The sequence below is a fragment of the Elephas maximus genome, chromosome 16 (genome assembly GCF_024166365.1).
Source record: "Elephas maximus indicus isolate mEleMax1 chromosome 16, mEleMax1 primary haplotype, whole genome shotgun sequence".
NCBI lineage: Eukaryota > Metazoa > Chordata > Mammalia > Proboscidea > Elephantidae > Elephas > Elephas maximus.
The window spans coordinates 19813225-19840088 of NC_064834.1; the positions used below are offsets into that span (position 1 = coordinate 19813225).

Here is a 26864-nt window from a genome sequence, read left to right on the forward strand (position 1 = left end):
TGACTTATTTTTTGGGCCTTTATGAGAGATAACAGATCTCTTACATGTTTTACTTGTTTTTTCATAATTCAGATTTAGGGAAATATTTTGATGAAAACAAATGATGCCATACTTCTAATTTTCTTGATGGGGGGTAGTTTATTATATTCTGTTTTCCTTTTTTGTTTTTGTATATTTCTGCAATATAGTTTTTAAAAACATACAGACAAAATGTATATAGAAAGTGAGAAATTAGTATAATAAACATCTATGTATTGGTCACCAGCTTTTAAAAAGTTACCAACGTAGTACTTTAAGGTAAGTATTAAGTTGCATCATGTTTTGGTTCACTCTTTTCGGTCTTGGTATCTTAAGAGTTGTACACGTTCCTGCAGGCTATCTAGGGCTAATTTACCACCCCAAAATGCAGGATAATAATCCAGATATAATTTTAATTTCTGCGTACATAGGAATTCCAACCTCCTTAATGTGGTTGTTTTCATTATTAAACAGCTGCATTTGTAAATTGACCCAAAATGTGCTTGTAAAGAAACCCTGATTGGCCATTTTAATCACACCTCAACATGTGGTTTTCAGGTTTATTGAAGACAGTAATAGCTTTCTGATTAAGCAAAAAAAAAAAAAAAAAAAGTTCATTTTAAGTGGCATCTTAAAAAACAACTTGTAGGGGTACTAGTAAAAAATCGTGATGGACGTTGCACGTCTTAAGGAGACTAAAGAAACAATTTTACTTCCCTTACTGATTTGTCAGTAACTTACTGAAACCCTGGTGGCGTAGTGGTTAAGTGCTACGGCTGCTAACCAAGAGGTCAGCAGTTCAAATCCGCCAGGCACTCCTTGGAAACTCTATGGGGCAATTCTACTCTGTCCTATAGGGTCGCTGTGAGTCGGAATCGACTCGATGGCAGTGGGTTTTTTGGTTTACTCACAGTCTTATGAAGAGCCAATATTTTAAAAATAGTTTCTGGTCTCAACCCATCTGGATCAAAGGAGAATGAAGAACACCAAGGTCACACGATAACTATGAGTCCGAGACAGAAAGGGCCACATGAACCAGAGACTTACATCATCCTGAGACCAGAAGAACTAGATGGTGCCCGGCCACAACCCATGACTGCCCTGACAGGGAACACAACAGAGAATTCCTGAGGGAGCAGGAGAACAGTGGGATGCAGACCCCAAATTCTCATAAAAAGACCAGACTTAATGGTCTGACTGAGACTAGAAGAATCCCGGCGGTCATGGTCCCCAAACCTTCTGTTGGCCCAGGACAGGAACCATTCCCGAAGACTACTCATCAGACGTGGAAGGGACTGGACAGTGGGTTGGAGAGACATGCTGATGAAGAGTGAGCTACTTGTATCAGGTGGACACTTGAGACTGTGTTGGCATCTCCTGTCTGGAGGGGAGATGGGAGGGTAGAGAGGGTTAGAAACTGGCAAAACCGGTGCGAAAGGAGAGACTGGAAGGAGGGAGTGGGCTGACTCATTAGGGAGAGAGTAAGTGGGAGTATGGAGTAAGGTGCATATAAGCTTATATGTGACAGACTGACTTGATTTGTAAACTTTCTCTTAAAGCACAATAAAAATTATTAAAAAAAAAAAAGTTTCTGATTTAAAACTTGAATGCATTTTAACAACATCTGAAGTTTTTATATCTTTTGTTATTAAATGGCAGTCCATAAACTAGAACCTATCAGTTTTGGCCATATTCTGCTTTTTAGTACTCAGCATATCCAGCAGATGTTTTCTATCAGAAATCACCAGATTCAAGTTACTTCATTAATTTCATCACTGTTGTTGGTGGTTGCTGTCAACTCCAATTCATATGTGGCAACTATAATTTTATTGTTTTAAAAAAGCAAATAGCCCAGATTATTTAAATGATCCCTCTTTCAGGTGAAGTCTTGTCTCCTCCCTCTAGTGGTAATGGCTTTGAATACAGAGTACTTTCTTGGAGAATCTTTATGAACTCTTAACTTCTTCCCCAGCATGTTCAGGTCACTTAATATACTGGGTTGATTACTTCCTACAGTGTGTTTATCTGTATTTACCATAAGGAGAATTATGTATACAACATATTTGCTAGATTTTTCAGAATAACTAAAGTTGTATTTATGTGTATTTAAATATTCCCTAAACTTTTTTGCACAAAATGAGGACTTAATATGTTTTATTCTCATTTGAAGTTCAAAACTAGAGTGTAATTTTTCTCTTCTTGATTTTTGTAGAGCAGGTTGTTGCCCTGGATGCCCAAAATATTGTAGCTGTTTCATGTGGAGAAGCTCATACGTTAGCACTAAATGACAAGGGCCAGGTGTATGCTTGGGGTCTTGATTCTGATGGACAACTTGGCCTGCTAGGATCAGAGGAATGTATCAGAGTACCCAGGTAACAAAGGTGACCAAAAAGAGGTCTTAACAGACTTATAATAAATTTGTTGATCTAAATCGTTCTGCTTAATGTGGGCATTTAAGAATTGACATCTAATTATTTTTTCCCTTTTAGTTCTTTAGTAGTTCACTAGGTAGGTTATTGTCTTTGGTTGAGTAGTATTTTTGATATACTTAATATTTTCTCTAAAACCAGTAGAATTTATATTTATGCTTGTAAAGAAAAGGCATAGGTAAAACCCACTTTATGGTAAATTTTCTTATGCTGAAATGTTCAGGAGGGTTTGACCGATTTAAAATATTGTTGTATTTTGAGTACCCTAGCCATTAAAATATTCATTAAATATTGGTTGCATTTTTTTTCTAACTTTTTAAAAGTCTTTATTGGTTTTATTGAACATGGCAGTCTAACATGCTTGATATAAAAAGAATTCAGTCACTTTCTACTTTTTTGCACAGCAGTGACCGTGATTTAATTTATGTTAACCATTAGCTTATAGAACTAAAAACAAGCAATTTCTTATCGATGTTGTAGGCTTACAGATTTACTGAGGGCATAGTCATTGTTTTAATATTAAGAACTATGAGAACAAGAGCATACCTAAGTAAAAATTTAAAGAGAAGTGTCCAGTTTCTTTTAGATACATAAGTAGTGCACTAAATTATGTTTAGTTTTTTAAATTAAACAAGTTCTTGCCTCCTTAAACTCTTTTGTTCTTTCTTGCAAGCAATAGTTATAGGGACAAAAGAGAACTCTCCAGGAAACCAGGGTATCCTTAAACTAATTTTAGATTTATTCCAGGTGACATTTTTTACATACACTTAATGTGTTTTATTTTTGAATTAACATCGATATATTTGTTTTGGTTTAAGAAATAGGTTGTAGCTACTAGAATAAGAAAATGGAGGAGAGAAGCTAATGTACTTCACATCAGGAGCTCTCATCATTCTTAAAAATGAGTTTTTTAATGGGAAAGGCAGCTGGTTCCTTCGGTAATACTATTACCTTTCCTCATGTGTTTCCATGGGGCAGTTCTGCTCTGTCCTATAGGGTTGCTGTGAGTCAGAATCGACTCAAAGGCAGCAGGTTTTTTTTTTTTTGTTTTGGTCCCTCATGCGTGTTTGTTGAAAAACTTTAAGTATACATTTAAAGCATTGACTTTGTTCTGATATATTAAAAGTGACTTCCATCTTTAATTTGATATTTTACATTTGTTCTATTAATGACCTATCGAAACTTTTGGGTATATCAGTCCACATGTTTCCCTTATTGGACTTAAAACCAAATTCCACAAAAACTCCTAAAATAAATAATTTTCTTCTCTTTGTCTTTGTCTTTTTCTGTAAGGAGAGTTCAACATAATTCTCAGTATGCTTTTGATGTCTCTTGATGGTGTTGGAGGGAGGTATTCCTTAAGCTAAGTCAACTGAATATTTTTAGTTAGTTTAATTTTGATTTCTTTCAGAAAATTTGTAACCAGGTGGTTATTGGCTAGATAATGTATAACATTCATAGTAACACAGTGGCCTCACCTTTGATATGCCCTTGTACTGCTTTCACTTCTTCTCATGAGTAATTTTGGTTGTAGAAAGGTGTTTTTAAGATTTTAAAATTTTTGTGTATTTTTAGGTTTGAAAAGGGACTTAACATGTTATATCTTCTAAGTCAGTATTCCCAAAACCATGATTCATGGCAAAGCTTTCTAATTTCCCTTGTTTTTAATCCATTGCTCTGTTAATTCTCATGCTTAAATTTCATTGCTGTTCATTTTCAGTATAAGGGATTTCAGTCAGTTTGTAATACGTAGATGAATTAGTAATTAGAAACAAAGGTAATTTTAAGGGAACATTTTTATTATATGAAGTTTTTATTTGAAGGTAACCCAATAATAAATTATATATTTGTGACGTCACTATTTTATGAGCCTAGATGGGGACCTGGGTCAGATCTTATTTGAGTCTTCTGGTTTAAGCTTCTTGTTTTTGTGTTTCCTAAACATCTGTTTTAGCTTTAAGCTGTGTATTAAGCCATTTCTGCTCTTCAGCCTTCTCAGTTCTTCAAAATATAATGGGTTTTTCTGATTTGTTGTGACAAATACATAGTTTTCACTGATACTTTCATTTTTTTTTAAGTTGATTTACTGTTTCAGTAGAAACACACTTTTATCAAAGACAGTACTGGTGATTTTCTTTTGTTTGTTAATTTCAGTGCCAAATCATTTTTAGGTGTAAGGCCTTTCCCGGGGTGCTTAGAGATGTCATCAGCTTTGTAAGCTTCACATATATTGTTAATAAAACATGTACAGAAGACAGGAGGAAACTCAAATATCTGTAGTTTTCTAAAATTTAGTGATTGTAGATTTTCATAAGAATAATCAGAAAAGTGAAGATTCACGTTAGGCAGTACTTTCATGATAAGAAAATCCATTTTTATGCCAGTAGATAAGAGTATAGAATTTAAGAAATAAATTTAAAAAGAATGTGAAATTATTAATAAATAAGTTATATCAGAATCTCTTAATAGTTCGACAATTAATTTTTGCTTAGTTCTGATTTTGTTTTGAAACCACTACTACTTGGGAAAAGACATGATTCAGTATCAGTGGCCTCTAGATCTACATTTTTTTTAATGTAAGATGTATTTTATACTTTTATAAAAAGAGTTAAGCCTGATTTTACTAGCTTTTACCTTAATGCAAGTGGGAATACATATTTTCCACTCTAAACCTTTGAGAAACAATTGTTAGCAATAAAGTTTTAGTTTATTTTTTAAAATTCTGTTTTTTCAAGGGATGTAGTAAAAAATTTGTAATAGGGTGATAGACAGCTATTTCTGGACTGTAGGAACTAGTTAAACATGTTTGAATTGAAATTTATTTTCTTGACTTCACCCAATTTTAAACATGTTATCATTTCTCCCTAGTTTTAGCACCTGAAAATTCATTTTATACTAAAAAGAAAAATTAAAGAGTTTCTTAATGATGGAGACTAGATCAGTTGTTAACCTAAATTTTTCAAAATTAAAAAAGGAGTTGATGTTAAAAACTTTTTTTTTAATGATTAGGAAGGTGATGACTTAACTGAGACATAGAAAATTGTCAATTTCATTTTATTGGCAAATATTTAATGTTTTAGTTCCTCAAATTTTTAATTTAAATGTAACCTTTTCACTAGGCTTTGTTAACATTAGTTGTTGGAATTTTATCTTCAGAAACACAAGTGGCATCACCTGGTTTCTGCCTATGACATATGAAGTTGAAAATTAGAAGAATGCAATAGTGCATATATTCACAATTCATGTGTTTTGTCAGACTTCCCAGGGGAGGGATATGTATATTTCCAGATTCATTGTTTTCTTACAGATATAAAAGAGTTTTCAAAATTCAGCCAAGAAATGATTTAGTCCTTTACAATGAAGCATTTTATTGATGTCATAGCCATTTGAAATGTTTTGACATACTCCAAATTGTAGGAAGTTATCTTACATATAAACAGTATAAAATGTTTGCTCTAGAGATCTGAATACTGATTTTCTTTTCGTAGATTTAATTAGTTAGCAATCTTCATGTGTTAAGTATATTTTTTTAAAACAAAATTTATTGACTTAGTTTGCTTTTCAGTTAAGTGCATTTGAATCCTTTTTAAAATTGAAAACCATAAACATTTAAATTATCTTTTTTTCCATGAAAAAAAGGGCTTACTTTTGATGAATTCCACAAAATTCTCTTTCGTTAAGTATTTTCTACTTTGTTACCTCTTTAGGAAAAATGGAACATGGAAAACCTATTTGGTATAAATTAAGTTTTACAGGCACAGAACTTTTTTCTTTTTAAATTAGCAAAAGCTAAAAAAAAACAAAACAAACCAACCTCCCTCCCGGTTCTCAGTGTATTAATAAATCTACATGAAGATGAAAGGAGAAAGATTTTTTATTATAGTAATGACACACAAGAATCTCTTTCCTTGTTTCTGTAATAAATAGTACAGCCATTCTGTATATGACTAAAGAAATGAGCATTTATGTTATAGTCCAAGCCTTGTGATATTATTTTTGAAAGGAGAGGCACTGAATGTAAATTGCAGTGCAAATTTAGAAGTTTTTGGCAGACTTTATAACTAGTTTAATATTAAAGCCTCCAAGGCTTTACAAATTCATTTATCCTTTAACAGTGTAGACTACTTGTCAGACACCTGGTGGGTTCTGGAGCCCTGGTGGCTCAGTGGTTAAAGAGATTGGCTGCTAACCAAAAGATCAGCAGTTTGAATCCACCAGGTGCTCCTTGGAAACCCTTTGGGGCAGTTCTACTCTGTCCTATAGGATTTGCTATGAGTTGAAATTGACACAATGGCAACGGGGCGGTATTGGATGGTCGGTACTAGGGATTCCACAGGAATAAGACACATAGTCTCTGCCTTCACAGAATTTATTGTTTAGCAAAGAAAACAAATATTCAGTGAATAATTAAATTAGTAATTAATAGTGATAAATGCTGTGAAGAAAAAATATAGAGTGCTATAAGAATGTAGCATTTTAAAATGCCTTAGTCTTGCAAATTAGATTTGATACTTAGAATAGTTTTTTTTTTTTTTTAATAATGTTATAATTTGCTGGTCAATATATGTGTACCTAGTGTGCATAAGCAGTCACGGTAAATGTTTAGGAACTTCAGCACAGGTATTTATATCCATGTATCTTTAATTCCTAGATAGTTTTCCCTTGCCAGTGCTTGATTTTGTTAATTGTAGAAAAATGGCATTTTGTTATGTTTGAAAATTTGAAGGTGCAGATGCAGTTGAATCCTGTTAATTGTAACAGTACAACTCAGATTTTGTAGTTAGGAACATAAATCCACTAAATAAAAATATTTTTAGTACAACAATACAGAATTAGAGTAACTCTCCTTTCTCCTGCTGAAAATTTGATTTGCTGAAGCTGCCTCCTGAAAATCATGGGTATTGACACTCTGGTCAGAACTTGCTCCGGACTCCCATATGGCAGAATCAGGTCAGGTGGCAGTATCAGGTAAAGGGAAATAAGAAACATTATGTCCCTCCCCCTCCTTTTTCCTTGAAAAAAAATTCAGAAAGAACAATAGAATGACTAGGAGAAGGGGAACTCCATAAGAACATAGGATGATAACTACACAGAAAGTTACTTGATTTTTATAATGTTTTACAAATTAACCTTTAGAATTGCATTGCAATTAAGCAAAATTCAGGATGGGAAAAACAAGGAACTGCAAAAATATAAGGAGAAAACAGAAAATGGCAAAAATAAGACTGAATATATCAGTGATTAAAATAAATGTGAATTGATTAAATTTCCTACTAAAATTGAGTCTCACTAATTTAGATGTAAAGTGAAAGGGTAGCCTAAGAGGAATATGTTTCACCATTTGTAAATTGTGAACAACGTTATAGGAATCCCCATCCGTACTTAAGGACCTTTATAGAGGAGGACATACATTAAAATAGGCAGAACAACGATTTTAGACATGCTAGGTGATATACATTTGTTTCACAAATATATTGCATAGTTTCAGATTTTAAGCTAAAGTTTTATTTTGTTTAATTTTGATAATAAAAGAAAACATCTGGATTATGAGAGCATTCTCAGAAGTACTGGAAGTGTGAGCATAGTTCACTTTGCTTAGTGTTTTTTCAAGGTGTGTTCTCACCACACCTCTTAATTTTTTTTTTTTTTCTTTCCACATCTAGATCTTGTTTGTTGATTTGTTTACTTTGCTTTTAACATACATTTTTGGTAAATTGGGCTTCTGTGAGAAAAACAGCATGACCTGCTAGGTCAGTAGAAGACACTTTCATGTAGTAGATGGTCAATATATAGTTTTATCGATTAGGCATTCGAGATCGATGGGTTCAATGGAATTAACTGATCCTGATCTCTGTTCTTTTTTTCCAGAAATATTAAAAGTTTGGCGGATATCCAGATAGTACAGGTTGCTTGTGGTTACTGTCATTCACTTGCACTCTCTAAAGGTAAGTGTTGTTTTTATTTTCCTTCCCTTTTTCAGTTTTATTACATGATATTTTAAATGAGCAGAAAGTCTTCCAATTTTGTTTTTCCGCTTGATCCTTTAAATTTCCAAATAAATTTTAGAATTAGCTTATCAATTTTCACAGACAAAAAAACTGCTGGGATTTTGATTGGGATTACATTGCTTCTGTAAATCAATTTGAGGAGAATCTTTACAGTGTTGAGTCCTTCAATTCTTGAAAATGCTGTATTTGTTCATTTAAGCGCCCTTTTAATTTTTCTCAGTAGGATTTTTTTTTTTTTTTTTTTAATGTGGAGAGGTCTTACACATCTTTTATTAGATTTTTCCCTAGGTATTTGATGTTTTTGGAGCACTGATAGTGCAGCTGTTATGAGCTATGGCTGCTAACCAGAAGGTCGGCAGTTTAAATCTACCAGCTGCTCCTTGGAAACCGTATTGAGCAGTTCTGCTCTGTCCTACAGGGTTGCTATGAGTCAGAATCGACTCAATGGCGGGGTGGGGGGCGGGGGGTGAGGGGGGGCAGGGTTGATGTTTATTGTTGTTATTATGAATGATGTCATATTTTGAATTCCATTTTTAATTGTTGCTAGTATGAGTCTGCTAAAGTCTGTTCTCATATTGGTCAGGAAGATTGCAGCTTTCCAAATCTCATTTAATTTCAGAAATAGATATTTTATAAATAAGGACAGAGAAGATAGCTAAGCAACCTATTAGCTTTGTTTGCTTTCCTCTCTGTTGACTCAGCTTCTTCATATGCCAGCTAAGGACTGGAATGTGTGTTATTAAAAAACCTACCACATTTTTCATTTTTTAAATCATTTTAACAAATAAGTCCCATTGGCTTTGTTATTATTTTTTTCCTTTTTGATTGAACTTTAGATGCAGGTTTACAGAACAAACTAGTTTCTCATCAAATAGTATACACATTGTTGTATGACATTGGTTAACAGCCCCACGACATGTCAGCACTGTCCCTGCTCAACCCCAGGTTCCTTAAATTACCAGCTTTCCTGTTCCCTCCTACCTTCCAGTCCCTGCCCCAGGGCTGGTGTGCCCCTTTAGTCTTGTTTTGTTTCATGGGCCTGTTCAATCTTTGGCTGAAGGGTGAACCTCAGGAGTGACCTCATTACTGAGCTGAAAGGCTGTCTGGGGCCCATATTCTCAGGGTTTCTCCAGCCTCTGTCAGGCCAGCAAGTCTGGTCTTCCTTTTTGAGTTAGAATTTTGTTCTACATTTTTCTCTAGCTCTCTCTGGAACCTTCTGTTGTGATCCCTGTCAGAGCAGTCAGTGGTGGTAGCTGGGCACCATCTAGTTGTACTAGACTCAGTCTGGTGGAAGTCGTCGTAGATGTGGTCCATGAGTCCTTTGGACTAACCTTTCCCTCGTGTCTTTAGTTTTCTTCATTCTTCCTTGCTTCCGAAGGAGTAAGACCAGTGGAGTATCCTAGGTGGCCGTTCACAGGCTTTTAGGACCCCAGACGCTACTTACCAAAGTAGAAGGTAGAACATATTGTTTTTAAACTCTGTTATGCCAGTTGAGCTAGATGTTCCCTGAGACCGTGGTCTCCACAGCCCTCAGCCCAGCAGTTCGGTCTTTCAGGGAGTTTGGATGTATCTATGGAGCTACTGTGGCCTTGCCTTGTACAGGTTGTGCTGGTTTCCCCAGTATTGTGTACCGTCTGTTATTATTTTTTAATTCAATAAACTTCTAGTAAATTTACTGTGAATAAAACACGAGGCTAGAGCTGTGGGGAAGTACAGTTAAATTAAAAGACAATTTTAAGGAGCATATTCTGTAGTGGAAGAGGCAGATACACAAATAACTATAGTTTCAGGAGAAAAAATACTGTTTTGGTCAAGGTAAATGTAAACTGCTGTGGAAATGAAGAAAAAGATATAATTAGTTGCAGTCAATAGAATTGTTAACAGTAAGGAATTGGTATTTGATTCAAGTCTTGAAAGATGAGTGATTTTATTAAGAATTGGAGACGTGTTGAGAAGTAACTAAGAGAAAACGTTGAGAAGTAGCTAAGGGGGTAGTACTAGTAAAGAGAGTCAAGAAAGTGTTTGGTGTGTTTGGGTGTTGGCATGTAGTTTTATGTGGGTACTGGGAAGATGTAGGAGACAGTAAGAATTGAGGCTGAAGTAGAAAGAAATCTGTTACGAGGGCCTTTAAATGCCATATTAAGGAACGTGAACTCCTCTATAGGCATTGGAACCCTGGTGGCGTAATGGTTAAGTGCTACGGCTCCTAACCAAGACGTCGGCAGTTCCAATCCATCAGGCGCTCCATGGAAACTCTGTGGGGCAGTTCTACTCTGTCCTATAGGGTCACTATGAGTTGGAATCGACTCAACGGCATTGGGTTTGGTTTGGTTTATAGGCATTGGGGAAACCGGCACCCCTCTGTATTCTTTGTTGTTGCTTTGCCAACTCCTCTTTCGACGTTTTGGTAAATAGAACCTGTATAAATTCCAACCCCCAAATTTTGCTGATGGTAGCAGTTTTGCATTTTGACCTGAAGTATTTTTTGCCTCCTACAGCTTCATGCTTTAGGCAGTATTTTACTCATTTAACAGTTTCTGAGCACTTAGTATAAACTAGGTACACTATGTTATGGACTGGGTATACCGTGGTAATACACTACTGGCCTTCATGGTATAGTCACACAAATAGCTGTGTAATTATTTACGATGATAAGGGCATTAAAGAAAAAGTTTAGGGTATTTAGAACATGTAACAGGGGAACTGGACTTAATCTGGGAAACCAAGGAAGACTTCCTACAAGAAAAAAGTAGAAGTGAACTAGACAAAGGTGAGAAGGTTTAGGCAGAGTAAACAAGTGTCTGAGAAATGAGCTTTGGAGAATGTAAAGGAATTCAAGTGTGGCCAGAATATAGTGAGTGAGGGAGTATAGTGAGTGAAATGAGATTGGAAATACAAGTAGGTTATACAGGGCCTTATAGGCCTTATTAAACATACTTACTTATCCTAGGAGCGTTGAAAAGGCACTGACGTGTTTTTTTTGCCAGTGAGCAACGTTATCAAATCTGCAGTTTTCTAAATTCTTCTTTGCGTATATACAAATGTTTACTTATATGTGCATAGAACATTTCTGGAAGGATATGCCAGTAACTGATAAGAGACTTAGGGGACCGGGGATCTAATTTTGTAGGGAAATTTACTTTTAAGTGTGTACTAGTTTGTAGTATGAATTCTTTTCTTGTTTTATAGTGCTTTAGGTGAAAGTTTACAGCTCAAGTTAATTTCTCATACAAAAATTTATATACATTCTTATGTGACAGTAGTTGCAATCCCTATAATGTGACAGCACACTCCTCCTTTCCGTCCCAGATTTCCCATGTTCATCCAGCCAGCTTCTGTCCCTTCCTGCCTTCTCATCCTGCCTCTGGGCAGGAGCTGCCCATTTGATCTTGTGTATCTGCTTGAACTGAGAAGCACACTCTTCACGAGTATTCTTTTATGTCTTGTAGTCCAGTCTAATCTTTGTCTGATGAGTGGGCTTTGGGAATGGTTTTAGTTCTGAGTTACCAGAGCGTCTAGGGGCCATGGCTTCAGGGGTTCCTTCAGCCTCAGTAAGACCATTAAGTCTGGTCCTTTTACATGAATTTGAGTTCAGCTGCACACTTTTCTCTTCCTCTGTCAGGGGCTCTGTGTTGTGTTCCCTGTCAGAGTGGTCATTGGTGGTAGCCAGGCACCATGTAACATGAGTTTTTAAAAGGCAGGGCATCATTTATGAGTTTGATAAAAATAAATTATGTGTAAAGTTGCAAAATAGGGCAGCAATGAGCGAATAAAAGTGACAGCAGGGAAAACCATTATAGGAACCAGATGAGATGGTGAGTGAATCTATTCATGTCATATTTTTCTTTGGAGAGCAAACTATGTATAACTTGGTGATGGATTGGATGCCTATAAGGTAAGAGGAGAGGCATATTAAGAATGATTCTCTAGGTTTATGCTTGTGCTGCAGGATCAGTTATGATCCCATTTACTGAGATGGGGAACACTGAGAAGAGGTCCAAGTATGGGAAGTGGAGAAGGGGGGTCATGAATTCACTTTGGGGCACGCTGCGTTGGAAGTGCCTTTGAAACATATAAGTGTAAATGTGAGGTAAACAATTGGTTAAATGGATTTATTGGTGAGAGGAGAGGTCTGGGCTAGTGATAAAATTGTAAACATCAGTGTATGGTTGATAACTGAAGTTTGGAGCTTGGATAAGTCCTCTTGGGAGAAAATACAGAATAAAAGGCTTGAGGAGTATTAAAGAGAGACAGTCCTTTTTTCAGGAGCATAAGGAAATGAGTTTACCACCAGTTATGTGACTCACTCATTGGTCAGTATCCCAAACCCCAAACCTAACCCATTGTTGTTGAGTCCACCTAGGGACAGAGTAGAACTGCCGCATAGGGTTTCCAAGGCTGTAATCTTTGCAGAAGCAGACTGCCATATCTTTCTTCCATAGAGCAGCTGGTGGGTTTGAACCACTGACCTTTTGGTTAGCAGTAAGTGCTTAACCACTGCCCCATCAGGGCTCCTTATTGGTTAGTATAGTTGGTCAGATTTAAAATACACTAATACGTAATGTTCTTCTAGGTAGTATGTTTGCATATAAAAAATAAACTTAATTGCTAAAAAGAGTGTGCATCTGATGAGAAGAATAATGTCCCAAAATAATTGAGGAACTTCAAATGAAATTTTTTTGTGTGTGAGAAAAATGGTTAATTTTATGATTTTTGTTTTACAGCAAGTGAAGTCTTCTGTTGGGGACAGAATAAATATGGCCAGTTGGGTTTAGGCCTTGACTGTAAAAAGCAGGCTTCACCAAAACTGCTGAAGTCTTTGCTTGGAATCCCTTTCATGCAGGTTGCAGCAGGAGGAGCCCATAGTTTTGTCCTCACCCTTTCTGGAGCTATCTTTGGGTGGGGACGCAACAAATTTGGTCAACTAGGTCTTAATGATGAAAACGGTAGGTTCTTGTTATATACAGTTAAATGTATTTTCTAAAAGAGGCGATCTTTTGAAATGGAGCAGTGATTCTTAGTGTCAGAGAGAAGTGAACCCAAATCTTCATGGTTGGGTGGTGGGTGATGAGATGTTAATAGAAATTTTTCATTTGATGATATTTGGCCGGGGGGATGGGTGGGAAGGCAAAAAAAAATCCTTTTTTTTTGAAAATAAACTTACATATGTCTAGATGTTCATTAAAAGAAAATTGGAAAACATTTCTTCACATTGGTAACTAGAGTTGTTAACATTATTGGCTACCATCAGTGCAAAGAAGCTGTGGAATTATTCTGGGAAAGTAACATTAAGCTTTAACCTGAGTTTTTTAAAAGGAATAATTTAAATACTCTGAGTCATTAAACTAATCTTTGGTTAGGCTTCACTTTTAACACTGATGCTAGAGTTCTGAAAATAAACATTATGAATTAAAAAAAAATTATAACTACTTGTAACAATTTGGGATCTTGGAGCTGATTTTTCATAGCTTCATTAGGTTGAGTGCCAATATCAGACCAATAAAAACTGCCGTTTCATAAAGTTCATCGTAATTTTAATGAGTAAGATGACAAAAATGAGTTGTTGATCTAATAACAGTTGGTAATGATAAGCAAATAATACTTCCAGTAAAAATTAAAGAATATTTTGTTCTGCCTACGAAAAACGTCAGATTTTAGGACATTATATATCTTTCCTTTAATACAGTAATGTGAATAGACAAACCTGGGAACCCAGCTTAGTAGGCTTGTACCACAAAATCTGTGAATTATAGTTAAAATTGTTTACTCATCATTGTCTACTTAGCTTGGAAAGCTGTAGAGGAAACACGTTTTGGAAGAGTTCGTTTAAAGAATACCGTTAATGTCTCTTGTTGGAATTTTCAGATAGGTATGTTCCCAATTTGCTGAAGTCACTAAGATCTCAGAAAATAGTTTATATTTGTTGTGGAGAAGATCATACTGCTGCTCTAACCAAGGTATTGTACTTCTAAAACTTGTTTATTATTATTGATAGTTGATATTTCATAATTAATGATTAACTTTTTCATGATATTTACATTGAAGCTTGAGTGTTACTGATGTCTAAAAAATAATTTATCTTGAAAAATAAACTTAGATTGTTATTCTGAAAATAATTTACTTTCATTTTCAACTTCATTTTATGTTCTAAAATGTGAATTGTGGTATACTATTACATGTGGTTGAGTTTCTCGGTTATATGAAATATTCTTGAAATAATATTTTGAATAAAATCATACTTCCTTTTGAGTTCATCAGACATGCTGTGCTGTATGTATCATCCCAGTTATATTGTATAGCTATCTATGAGTCGGAATCGACTCGACAGCACTGGGTATGCTTAATTTTAATTTAATGCCATTTTGGCTTGTAAATATTTTGTAACAACTATTAAAGGAGACCGAATCCCTCTATTATCCATAGGCCTAGTTTTGTGCAAGCAGTTAAAAAGCGCTTTCCTCATAATTTTGTCAGTAGCTTTGACTCGGACCTCTCACTTTCTTGGGTATGTGCTAATTCAGTGTCAGTACTGATTAGTTCTCCAGAGACCAGAAGTTAAATGAAAATAAAAACATTCAGCTTATCTCTACTAGGAGCATTATTTATTATAGCTGTGTTAATATAAAGGAATTGGCAAGTTTTTCAGAAGTCACTGTTTTTACTTCTTTATCTTTGCCCTGCATAGTAGGTAGAATTGGTGAGAAGAAATTAACTTCTAATCAGACTTTTAAATTCTACACCTTTTACTCGCACATTGGGAATTTTAAGATGGCAATTGTTCCTAGTCATTACCACATACAGTGCACTAAAGGTACTTAAAGTGGTATTATAAATACCAATTTATGAAAGTTAATTAAAAAATATTTTATATTTTAGTAAGGAAGTTTTACTATACCTGTTGATCTTAATACCACATTTTGCTGATTTTACCATTTGAATTACAAATGTAATTGCTAAAATCTTACTAAGTTATCTTGGCAAGCTGTAAATTTTAGTCATTTTCTTCTTTCATTGGTATTTGGAAGAAATAACGTCCTGTTGAATAATAAAGTATTTGGTATGGTTTGATTCCTTAGTTCTAATTTTGTGATAGAAATACTGTTTCTCAAGTAATTACTCATCTTATTTTTTCAGGATGAGTATTTATATCTTTTGATTTTTTTAAATTGCTAATTCTATTAATCTTTTGTATCCCTCTTAGAAGACAGGTGGTGGTGATATTTGGTCACTGAAATTTTTTTTTTTTATAGTTTTTATTGTGCTTTAAGTGAAAGTTCACAAATCAAGTCAGTCTCATACAAAAACTTACATACACCCCTATGTACATTCCTAACTGCTCTCCCCCAGTGAGACAGCACACCCCCCCCAACTCTGTTTTCGTGTCAATTCAGCCAGCCTCTGACCTCCTCCACCCTCACATCTCCCCTCCAGACACAAGATGCCAACATTGTCTCATGTGTCTACTTGATCCAAGAAGCCCACTCCTTGCTAGCACCTTCCTCCATCCCATAATCCAATCCAATCCTGTCTGAAGTGTTGGCTTTGGGAATGGTTCCTGTCCTGGGCTAACAGAAGGCCTAGGGACCATGATCTCCGGGGTCCTTCTAGTCTCAGTCAGACCATTAAGTCTGGTCTTTTTACGAGAACTTGGGGTCTGCATCCCACTGTTCTCCTGCTCCCTCAGGGTTTCTCTGTTGTGTTCCCTGTCAGGGCAGTCATCGGTTACAGCCGAGCACCATCTAGTTCTTCTGGTCTCAGGCCAATGTTGTCACTGGTTTATGTGGCCCTTTCTGTCTCTTGGGCTCATAATTACCCTGTGTCTTTGGTATTCTTTATTCTCCTTTGCTCCACGTGGGCTGAGACCCATTGATGCATCTTAGATGGCCACTTGCTAGCATTTAAAACCCCAGTAGCCACTCTCCAAAGTGGGATGCAGAATGTTTTCTTAAAAGATCTTATTACGCCAGTTGACTTAAATGTCAGCTGAAACCATGGTCCCCAAACCCCCATCCCTGCTACGCTGGCCTTCAAAATGTTCGGTTTATTCAGGAAACTTCTTTGCTTTTAGTTTAGTCCAGTTGTGCTGACCTCTCCTGTATTGTGTGTTGTCTTTCCCTTCACCTAAAATAATTCTTACCTACTATCTAATTTTCAGTGGAACTTTTAGTGTACATTATTTTTTAATGATACCAAACCAAAACCAAACCAAACCCAGTGCCGTCGAGTCAATTCCGACTCATAGCGTGACCCTATAGGACAGAGTAGAACTGCCCCATAGAGTTTCCAAGGAGCACCTGGCGGATTCGAACTGCTTACCCTTTGGTTAGCAGCTGTAGCACTTAACCACTACACCACCAGGGTTTCCTTAGTGATACCAGGTAGTTTTACATATCCCCCAAATAAAATATTTTTTCCCTTGATTTACATTAGCATGCAGTGTCAAATCCATGTCTTTGCTTTTCTGAAAGAATTTCTTGCAAATAAATTAGGATTGCTTTAAGAAGCAATTTCCTTGTGCCATATCTACATTAGGAAAATCAGACTAGAATAAATGGAAAGACTTGCTATGTCAGTACCTCTATAATGATATCACATTTTTTCAAGTTCATTTATAAATTCAGTATGCAAACCACATATATATATATACACTTTCGATGTGGCAGTCTTCTAGGAACCTTTGCTGGTGATATGAAATTTGTATGCACCTGGCCATTTATTATAACATTGTATTAATAGCAAAAGACTGAACAAGATCCAAATGTTCATTAGTAACAAGCTAGTTGTGTAAATATGGTACATTCACTCAGTGGAATACCACGAACTGTAAAACGAAATGAGATGATCACTGTATAATGCTGTGGAATGATCTCTAGAAAATGCTGTTAAAATAAGAGGACAAGGTACAGACCAGCTGTCTTTTGTGTAAGAAAGGGGGTAAAGTATGAACATATTATATGTTATTTGTATATTTTTTAAATGTAAGAATAAATGAAAAATACACTAAATTTATGCCATGTGTTACAATTTTGACTTTGGAATATAGTAACTGTTACATATAATTAAAAAACAAAATTATTATATATACGTAAAGTAATCTTTAAAAGTTGAGAACAAATAAATGAGCCTGGCTGTGTATCAAGTTAGTCGTACAACTACACAAAGAAGAATGATTTTAAAATATACATTACTTTACAGTACATCCTTGGTGGAAAGTAGCTTAAGGATAGGCCAAATCCACAAAGAAACCTTAAACTGCATCCTGTAGTCTTACTTTTAGTAGTAAAATTGGCAGTATTACTTTCAGTATATTACATATAGAGAGGAGTAAAGCCAATAAATAGATCTACTGTCACTAGAAACTATGACTTTCAGCTTAAGAGAAAAGAGAGAGATAAAAAACAATAGGAATTAAGTTAAATCCTGTGACCCTGCTTTGAATCACAAATATCAGTATGAACTCTTGGTTTATTTTTCTCCATCTAAAAAACGTGTTTTTCTAGGCATGGCCAATGAACTGGCCTAAAAGCAATAATGAACATGTACAGTCTGGAAGCAGTAAGCATCCCTTGATGGTTATAGACTCTGCGCTAATAGGAACCAGGGCTCCTTAGAGAAGAATCTGAGTTTATGTCTGAGGCAACAAAAATGTATAAGATAAACCTTGGGCATTTATACAAAAAAAGCAGAGTACCGAGGGTCACATCAGAAGACGACAAAAATGAGTTGTTGATCTAATAACCGTTGGTAATGAAGGAGGGTTCACTGGTTATCAAAAAGAAATAATGACTGCAAAAATGGAAACACATCAAATATATAGAAATCATGAGTTTATAATGACACTCCTCGCCCCAAATAGTACAAAACATTAGGTTGCTGGAACAACTCATTTTTCCGAAAAATTGTTAAATAATGAGAAAGAATCAAGTGTTTATCTTGCCTTTCCTTTGCAAATTACCTATATTTCAGGGCAACTTAATAATTGATGAGGAAAAGTTCTTAGTAGAAGAATTCCAACTAATAAATCTAGAAGAAATGATAAGATTAGAAAATCACTGTTTTGCCCTACCTGGTGAAATCATGAATGTAGGAAAAAATCAACAACTTAAAGCTTAGTGGGGATGGATAGGCTAACACTCCGACCCACTTACCTGTTTTTAAAGTCACCAATTAGACATGCTTTCTGACATGATACAATATAATAGAGAAATTTAAACAAGGCCTGGGTATCTCTATTGAGAAATTTATATTATTAAATTAATTTTGTAATAATAGTATTGTGATTATATTTATTTTTAAAAATAAGTCCTCGTCTGTTAGAGATATGTGCCATCGAAGATGGATAGACACGTACAGGTGATATTATTTATGACTGCAGTTTGCTTTAAAGTACTCCAGTGGCTCCTTCCCCCGCAAAAAAAGGTGAGGAGGAGAGTCATTGAGGGAATAAAATTATCAACTTTTTGCCCAGTTGTTGAAACTGAGTGATGGTTACATGATGGTTTATTATATTTTTCCCTTTTTGTGTGTGTGTTTAAAATTTTCCATGATAAAAAGTTTTAAAAAGATAAATCGGTTTCCTTACTTAAACCTGTTGCCTTCAAGTCAGTTCCAACTCATAGCAACCCTGTAGGACAGAGTAGAACTGCCCCATGGAGTTTCCAAGGAGTGGTTGGTAGATTTGAATTGCCAACCTTTTGGTTAGCAGCTGAGCAATTAACCAGCGTGCCACCAGGGCTCCATTCCTTACTCAGCTATATGTAAAAATACTTATAATATTAAATGATGAAAGGATATAAAATTGTATGTATAGTTAGAACTATAAAGAAAAGCAGTTGAATTGAAAAATAGTAATTGTGGTTGTGTTGTCATCACAGGTTATTTTTTTCTCTATATAGTTTTTTTTAACACAAAGCCTCTAATCCAGTTACATTTTTTTTAATACATTTTTTCAAAGCCATGTCTACATTATAGCAGCTGTATTTAAAAGTAGCTGTATTTGTGCATTCCGATGACATATACTGTTTTGGCAGGGCTTTTGTAGTCAAAGCATAAAACTGATCAAACCAGACTCTTTGCTATTCAAGTCAGTTCCAACTCCTAGCAACCTTATAGGACAGAGTAGAACTGCCCCATAGAGTTTTCAAGGAGCACCTGGTGGCTTTGAACTTCTAGCCTTTTGGTTAGCAGCCATAGCACTTAACCAGTACACACACCACCAGGGTTTCCAGTCAAAGCGTTAGGTTTTGTGAGTATTTGGAATTCAACAAGAGAGTATAATGATAATGAAAGACACTGCAAAGAAATAATTATGTGTTATCTCTTTAGTCTCTTTAGTGATAATGTCAACTAAATATTGTATAATGCTGGTAGCATAATTAAATACTTTAAAAATATGTGAAAAGATTTATCCTTCAACCTGGAAATCTTAGTTTTAAGACATTTTACCTTGAAAAGTCATCTATCATCTGTCTGTTGAATTGTAAAAACAATAGAAGACAAAAATTGACTCCGTATTACAGGTCAGCTTATTTTTCCTGAAAATTACTCATTTTATTTTATTAGCCCTTCTAATGATATTGGGTTTTGTCTTTTTACTTAGGAAGGTGGAGTGTTTACTTTTGGAGCTGGAGGTTATGGGCAGTTGGGTCATAACTCTACCAGTCATGAAATAAACCCAAGGAAAGTTTTTGAACTTATGGGAAGCATTGTCACTCAGATTGCTTGTGGAAGGTAAGCTATTATATAAAGTAATATTTTGGATGTTGTAACACTCAAAATTGTTTAGGGATCTAGTAATCAAAAGTAAAATATTCTCCCCTCAATGCCTAATTTGCTCCTGAGGAGTCACAGTAACAGGAGAAATGCCTTTTTTTATATTGAATCTTTGCCCTTTTCTTCTTAAAACAAATTTGTCTGAGGCAAGATGTTAACATGTATCTAATATTGTGTTTATTGTGCGTACCACCACTCTGAAGCATCTTTTTTTTTTTTTCTTTTAAGAGATGAGGAAATTGACCAGTAAAACCAGGAGTGATTAATATTTTAGGATGTAAGATCAGTTAGTCAGTGATGGACATTGAATTGGAGTCCTGATCTGATTCTTGGGAATAAATAAAAGACATAGAATTTTGAAATTGAGCTTCACCTCTGGTGAATTAAATTGGGTAGACTATTAAGTAGCAAAATGTACCTTTGTTAACCACTGGCTTGATTTTTTTCCACCTTGTATGTATAAAGAGTATAGTTTAGTTTTGCCAGTTGTTAATTTCAGATGGACTTGTAGGTATTCTTTTGTCACTCTTTTTTTCCTCTCAGCATAATACTTGTTACGTTATGTGTAGCTTTGCTACCATTCTCATTGCTGTGTTTTATTCAATTATATGAACGGGCATTTGGATGATTCCAGTTTTTGGCAATTACAAATAATGTTGCTGTGTGAACATTATTTATTATATGGTGTATATAAATATATGTATTTCTCAGGTGTATACCTAGAACGGAGTCCTTTATAAGAGAGGATACTTAACTGGAATTTTGCGGAATAATGTCACGTTGTTTTCTAGAATGATTATACCAACTTACATTTCTACTAGTAGTATATGAAAATTTCTGATACTCCAGGTACTTAATCACTATTTGGCATTGTTACAACTTTAATTTTTGCCAGTCTTTTAGATAGGTAGTGTTACCTTATCATGATTTTATTTTGCATTTCTGTCACTCACTTGAGTATTTTTTCATATGTTTTTGTAATTTCCCTGGATTTAATAATTGATTCATAGTAGTTCTTTATATATTATGAACTTAAGTCCATAATATATCCCAATAAAGGGATATATGTTCTTTATTGGCATGCTGTTGTTGTTAGATGCTGTTGAGTCGGTTTCGACTCGTAGCGACCCTGTGTACAACAGAATGAAATACTGGTCAGTCCTGTGCCATGCCTATAATTGTTGCCCATTATAATGAGCCCATTGTTGCAGCCACTGTCAGTTCATCTCGTTGAGAATCTTCCTCTTTTTTGCTGACCCTCTGCTTTACCAAGCATGACGTCCTTCCCTAGGGACTGATACCTCGTGATAACATGTCCAGAGTATGTGAGACATAGTCTCCCCATCCTTGCTTCTAAGGAGCATTCTGGCTGTACTTCTTCCGAGACAGATTTGTTTGTTCTTTTGGCAGTCCATGGTATGTTCAATATTCCTTACCAATACTATAATTCAAAGGCATCAGTTCTTGTATTATTGGTATATGTTTTGCAAATGTCTTCACTCATTCTTTAGTTCTTGTCACTTTATGTTGTCTTTTGATGAACATAGGTTTTAAATTTTAATGTAGCTACATTTATCAGTCTTTTCCTTTGTGGTCAGCGCTTTTTGTTTCTTAAGAAATTTTTGCCTACCTGAAAACATAATTTTCCCTGTTCTCTTCACAAACATAGGTTTGTCTTTTACATGAAGGTCTATACCCTATCTGACGTTGATTTTTTTAAAAAAATCATGTTGAAGTGGCAGTTCAAATTTATATTTTATCATATGAATAGTCAGTTATCCTAGCACTATTTTTTAAAACTTCCCTCCCCCTCTGCCCTGTAGTGCGATGGTTGCCATAAATTAAGTGCCATGTATGGATCTGTTCCTATGATCTCCATATTACTCCTTCAACCTGTATGTTTTTCCTTTTGCCACTTCCACCGTACATAATTTCTGTTACATTATTGTAAGTTATGCTACTTGGTGTAAAGTAAGCCCTTCTTTTTCTTCCTGTTCCAGAATGTCTTGGTTGTTTTTGGCCTTTTATCTTCATAGAAGTTTTAGTAACAGCCTGTAACATTTTCTCCAAAAAAACCTTGTGATTTTGATTGGTAGTGCATTGACTCTATAGATGAATTTAGGGAAGAGTTATAATCTTTACAATATTGAGTTTTCCAATCAACTTCCAAACTTCTTTAATTTTTCTAATAAAATGTTTTAAAATTTTCACTATAGAGGTCTTGTATATATTTTGGTAGTTTCATTCCTAGGTACTTCTTTTTAATTTTTTTTTTTTTAACTTCCACTTTCTAAGACATTACCGGTATGCAAAAATAGGTGATACTGTGTTTGTATATGATTTTAAATCTAGCAGCCTTGGTAATTCTTACTAATAGTTTATTCATGTACATAGCATATCATCTGTGAATCAATCCAATTTTTGTTTATTTCTGATACTTACTGTTTAACATATTTATGTGATTTTCTTGCCTTATTGTGCTGACTGGACACCAGTGTAGTGATGACTAGAAGTGCTGAAGAGTGGGACATCCGTGTCTTGTTTCCTTCTGTGGGAAAGCTTTCAGTGTTTCACAATTAAGTATCGTGTTTGTTTTAAGTCTTTTGTAGATATGCTTTATCAGATTAAGGAATTTGTCTTCTATTCCTTATTTGCTAAGATTTTTTTTAATCATGAATGGATGTTAGGTTTTTATTATTGCTCTTTCTCCACCTATTGAGATGATTATATGATTTTTTTCCCTTTAATCTGTTAATGTGGTGGAGATATTGATGGATTTTTCTAGTTAAATCAGCTCTTTTTTTGGGATAATTCCAATTTGGTAATCATCCTTTTTATATAGTGTTGGATTTGATTGACTAGTATTCGGTTTAGTATTATTGGTGTATATGTATCAGTAAGCTTTGCTTATAATTTTCCATTATTATTATCTGTGCTAGGTTTTATTCTCAAGATTATTCTAGTCTCATAAATTGAGGACCGTACTATTTCTGCTTTTTTAAAATAGATTGGTAGAACTTGTCATTAAAACCATCTGGGCCTAGCATTTTCTTTTTTGTACTTTTAAAAATATTCTTCCAATATTTAATGATTATGACATGTTTTTAAATTTCTTCTTGAGTCATTTATTTGAAAGTTAATTATTCTAGAAATTTTTCCATTTTGCCCAAATATTAAACTTAGTGACAAAGTTTATAATATCTGTTTTGATCTATTGCTGTGCACAAACGGCATCTCAGTGACATAGTTATAAATATTTGTTGCTTTCTCTGTGGATCGACGGAGGTGATTCTCCTTTGGGTCATGATCAGCTGAAGTGACTCTTGATCATGTCGTGTGCCTATAAGGCAGCTTTGTTTCAAGCTATAGGTCTGTTGGGGTGGCATTACGTAGGCTGTGCTTCAGCTGGGGTAGCTTTGTTACACATCTCATTCTTGGGCCCAGTACAGAAGGGCATTGGCTTCCTCTGGGGCATTTTCTTCTCATGATATATGAGAAGTCAAGCTCAGCTACACAAAACACACCTAAAGCTTCTGCTTGTATCACATTCACTAAGATCCTGTCGACCAAAAATAAATTACCTGGCCAACCCCAGTGTCAAGGTATGGGGAATACATGCTTCCCAACGCCATGACAAAGAATGTGCACAATTAATGCTACCTGTTAGTGAAGAGCTGGGATTAGTAGTTCGATTTACTACACAGTATTTTTTGCATTTGAAACATCTATAGTGATATCTCTTTTTTTAACCATTATTTATCCTTTCTTTCTTACTCTTTTTTTAGAAATCAGTCTTTCCAGAGGTTTGTCAATTTATTAGTCTTTTCAGAGTGCCAACTTTTCATCTTCATGATTCATATTTTATGCATGATTTCATTTTCCTACAGTTCAGCCTTTTTTATTAGTTAATTGAGTTGTGAGATGCAGTGTTCTGTGTATGTCTGTTAGGTCTAGTTTATTAACAATGTTCAAATCTTCTATATATTTAATTGCTTTTGTTTGCTCATTTTTTAAAATCAGTTATTGAGAAAGTACTATTTAAGTGCCCCGTATTACTTGATTATTTTTTATTTCTCCTTGTAGGTCTGTCAAGTTTTGATTTTGCTGTTGAGGCTACACTTTTAAGTGCTGCAATGAACATTTTATCTCTTCCTGGTGAATTGAAGCTTTTAGCATTGTGTTGTTGATCCTCTGGATCTCTAAAATGTTTGTTTTTTTGTTTTTTAATCTGCTTTATCTGATGTTAATATACCTACACCAACTTTTCTTTTGATAGTGTTTACCTGGGATATATATTTTCCTTTTCTTTGTCTTTCTGTATGTTTTAGGTGAGCCTCTTGTAAACAGCATTAAGCTAGGTTTTTTTTTTTATTCCAGTCCGACTGTCTTATAAATGGACTGTTTTGTTGGTTTATTATTATTTTTTTATTATTAATTTATTTGGGTTTAAATTTGCCTTCATATCTTGTTCTGTTTGTGGCACCTATTCTGTTTTTCTATCTTTTCTTTCTTTGCATTGATAATTTTTTTTTATTTCATTTTTCCCCTCTACTAGCTTGAAAATTATACCCTCATTTTAATGGTTACCAGAGAAATAACATTTATTCTTAACTGATATTAATCAATATCTTTCCCTTTTTCTAGGCAAAATACAAATCTGTACTTAGCTATCCCAACTTTTCATTTTATAAATTTTTTAAACCCAACAAGAACATTGGTTCATATAATCAGTGTATGTTTAGAAATGCATATATGTTTACTACTTTTTTGCCCTTCTTACCTTGCAAGTAGTAGTATTTTCCTTTTGTCTAACCACCCTCTGGGATTTTCTTTTCTCTGTATCTGAAATCGTTTTATTTGAACTTCATTCTTGCATGATATTTTTTATTGAGTATAGAATTCTAGCTTGGCAGTTAATTTCTTTTAGCACATTGACGATAGCATTCCACTGTCTTTTGACTTCAGTTGTTACTGTTGAGAAGTCAGCTGTTAGTCACTGTGCTCCTCCTTTGAGGTAAACTACCTGTTTTTCTGTAGTCATTTTTAAGATTCATTTTCATTCTCTTGCCCTCTCTGTCTTTTTCTTTTCAGTTTTGCTTTCTTTTGACAAGGTATGGATTTCCTCTTATTTTCTCATCGGGCTTCTTGAATCTCAGTATCTTTGATCAGCTATGAAAAATTCTAAGCTATTATCTCTTCAGGTATAGTTTCTGTCTTATCTCACCTCTCCTCCTGAGACTTTGGATGTATTTTGAATCTTCTTAATCTGCCCTATAGCCTTTGCTCTCTTCTCTACCTTTTTTTTTTTTTTTTGCTCCCTCTTTCCTGCCTTCTTGATTGTTTTTATGATTTATATTACATTCATTAATTCTTCTGCTGTATATTTTTGGTTAAGTGCATCCTTTGATATTGGTTATTGTGGTTTTTCAGTTCTGGTATTTCTTACTAGTTCTTTTTAAAATCTGAAATACCTTTTTCGTTTTGAGGTTTCCAGTTTTGTGTCAGTTTTTAAGCTTGACTCTTACTTCTTTGGACATTAAGCAACTATTAAGCACAGTTATTCTAGAGTCTTGTTTTGATAATCCAATATCTGAAATCATTAGAAATTTATTTCTGTTGTTTCTTCTTTTTGCTAGATTTTGTTTATTATGTCCTGTTTATTTGTACACCTGGTTTTGTATGCTTGACCATGTGTTTGGAAAATTAATTATGGGACTGATTTGACAAAGATTGTCCTTTTCCCATGTATGTCAGTATATATTATAAAAGGTAAATAAAAACTCCACATATAAATGACTAGGGGTGCTTACTATCAAAACCTTGTTTAGACTGTTGAAGAGTTACACATGAATATGTATTTCCTGAGGTGTAGAAAGTTTACTTGTTTATCTATTTAATTCATAATTCATTTAAAGAATATAAAGCAATACTTTCAGGTAATTTTTTTTTCTGCTGAAGTATTTCGTCATTCCTTCTGAAATAGTTGGAAACCCTGTTGGCGTAGTGGTTAAGTGCTATGGCTGCTAACCAAGAGGTTGGCAGTTCAAATCCGCCAGGTGCTCTTTGGAAACTCTATGGTGCAGTTCTACTCTGTCCTGTAGGGTCGCTATGAGTCAGAATTGACTTGACGGCAGTGGGTATTTTTGGTTTTGTAAGATAGTACACAAATTTTTAAACGTTACCTAATTTTGTAATTCTTAACAACTAAAATGTGTGTGATTTGAGTAGTTATTTTTTCTTTGTAAACCCAGTTCTTTTCATCAGTTTTTTTCATTTAACTTTTGGACCAGGAGGGAATTTCAGTTATATGCAAAGTGAGATCTGTGGACTTCCCTTCAGAGGGACTGTGTTTTTACCAGTTTGACTTCCAGGTGGCCAGTACTCTAACAACTATGTTTTAGTTTCTTACTGAATGATTGTGAAAAACCTCCCAAAAGGAAGCAGTTGAGGAGCACCAGAAATGTGAATCCACCAAAATGATGATCCAAAAGCAGAAGGTTCAGATTCTAATAGCATATGAACATAGTGTCTTAGAGCTGTTATATCAGCCTAGGACGTTTCGCTATAATCACCTAGAAGGTTTTTTTGAAATGTAGGTAGTTGCCTGGGTTCACTCCTAGGTGATTCCAGTATGTAG

General features: G+C 34.8%; 1 protein-coding gene across 4 annotated transcripts in view; it reads left to right on the forward strand.

The window, feature by feature from the left end:
- The window catches only part of HERC4 (HECT and RLD domain containing E3 ubiquitin protein ligase 4), a 140426-nt gene that overhangs the window by 34754 nt on the left and 78808 nt on the right, over positions 1–26864 (forward strand). For all 4 annotated transcript variants that reach the window (XR_007513508.1, XM_049855993.1, XM_049855994.1 and 1 more), the window contains 5 exons: positions 2231–2390; positions 8316–8392; positions 13180–13401; positions 14321–14412; positions 20055–20185. Coding sequence is in view for 3 of the 4 variants with exons in the window: in XM_049855993.1 (XP_049711950.1) it covers positions 2231–2390; positions 8316–8392; positions 13180–13401; positions 14321–14412; positions 20055–20185 (682 nt within the window). In the remaining variant the exon portion in view is untranslated. The remainder of the gene's footprint in view (positions 1–2230; positions 2391–8315; positions 8393–13179; positions 13402–14320; positions 14413–20054; positions 20186–26864) is intronic.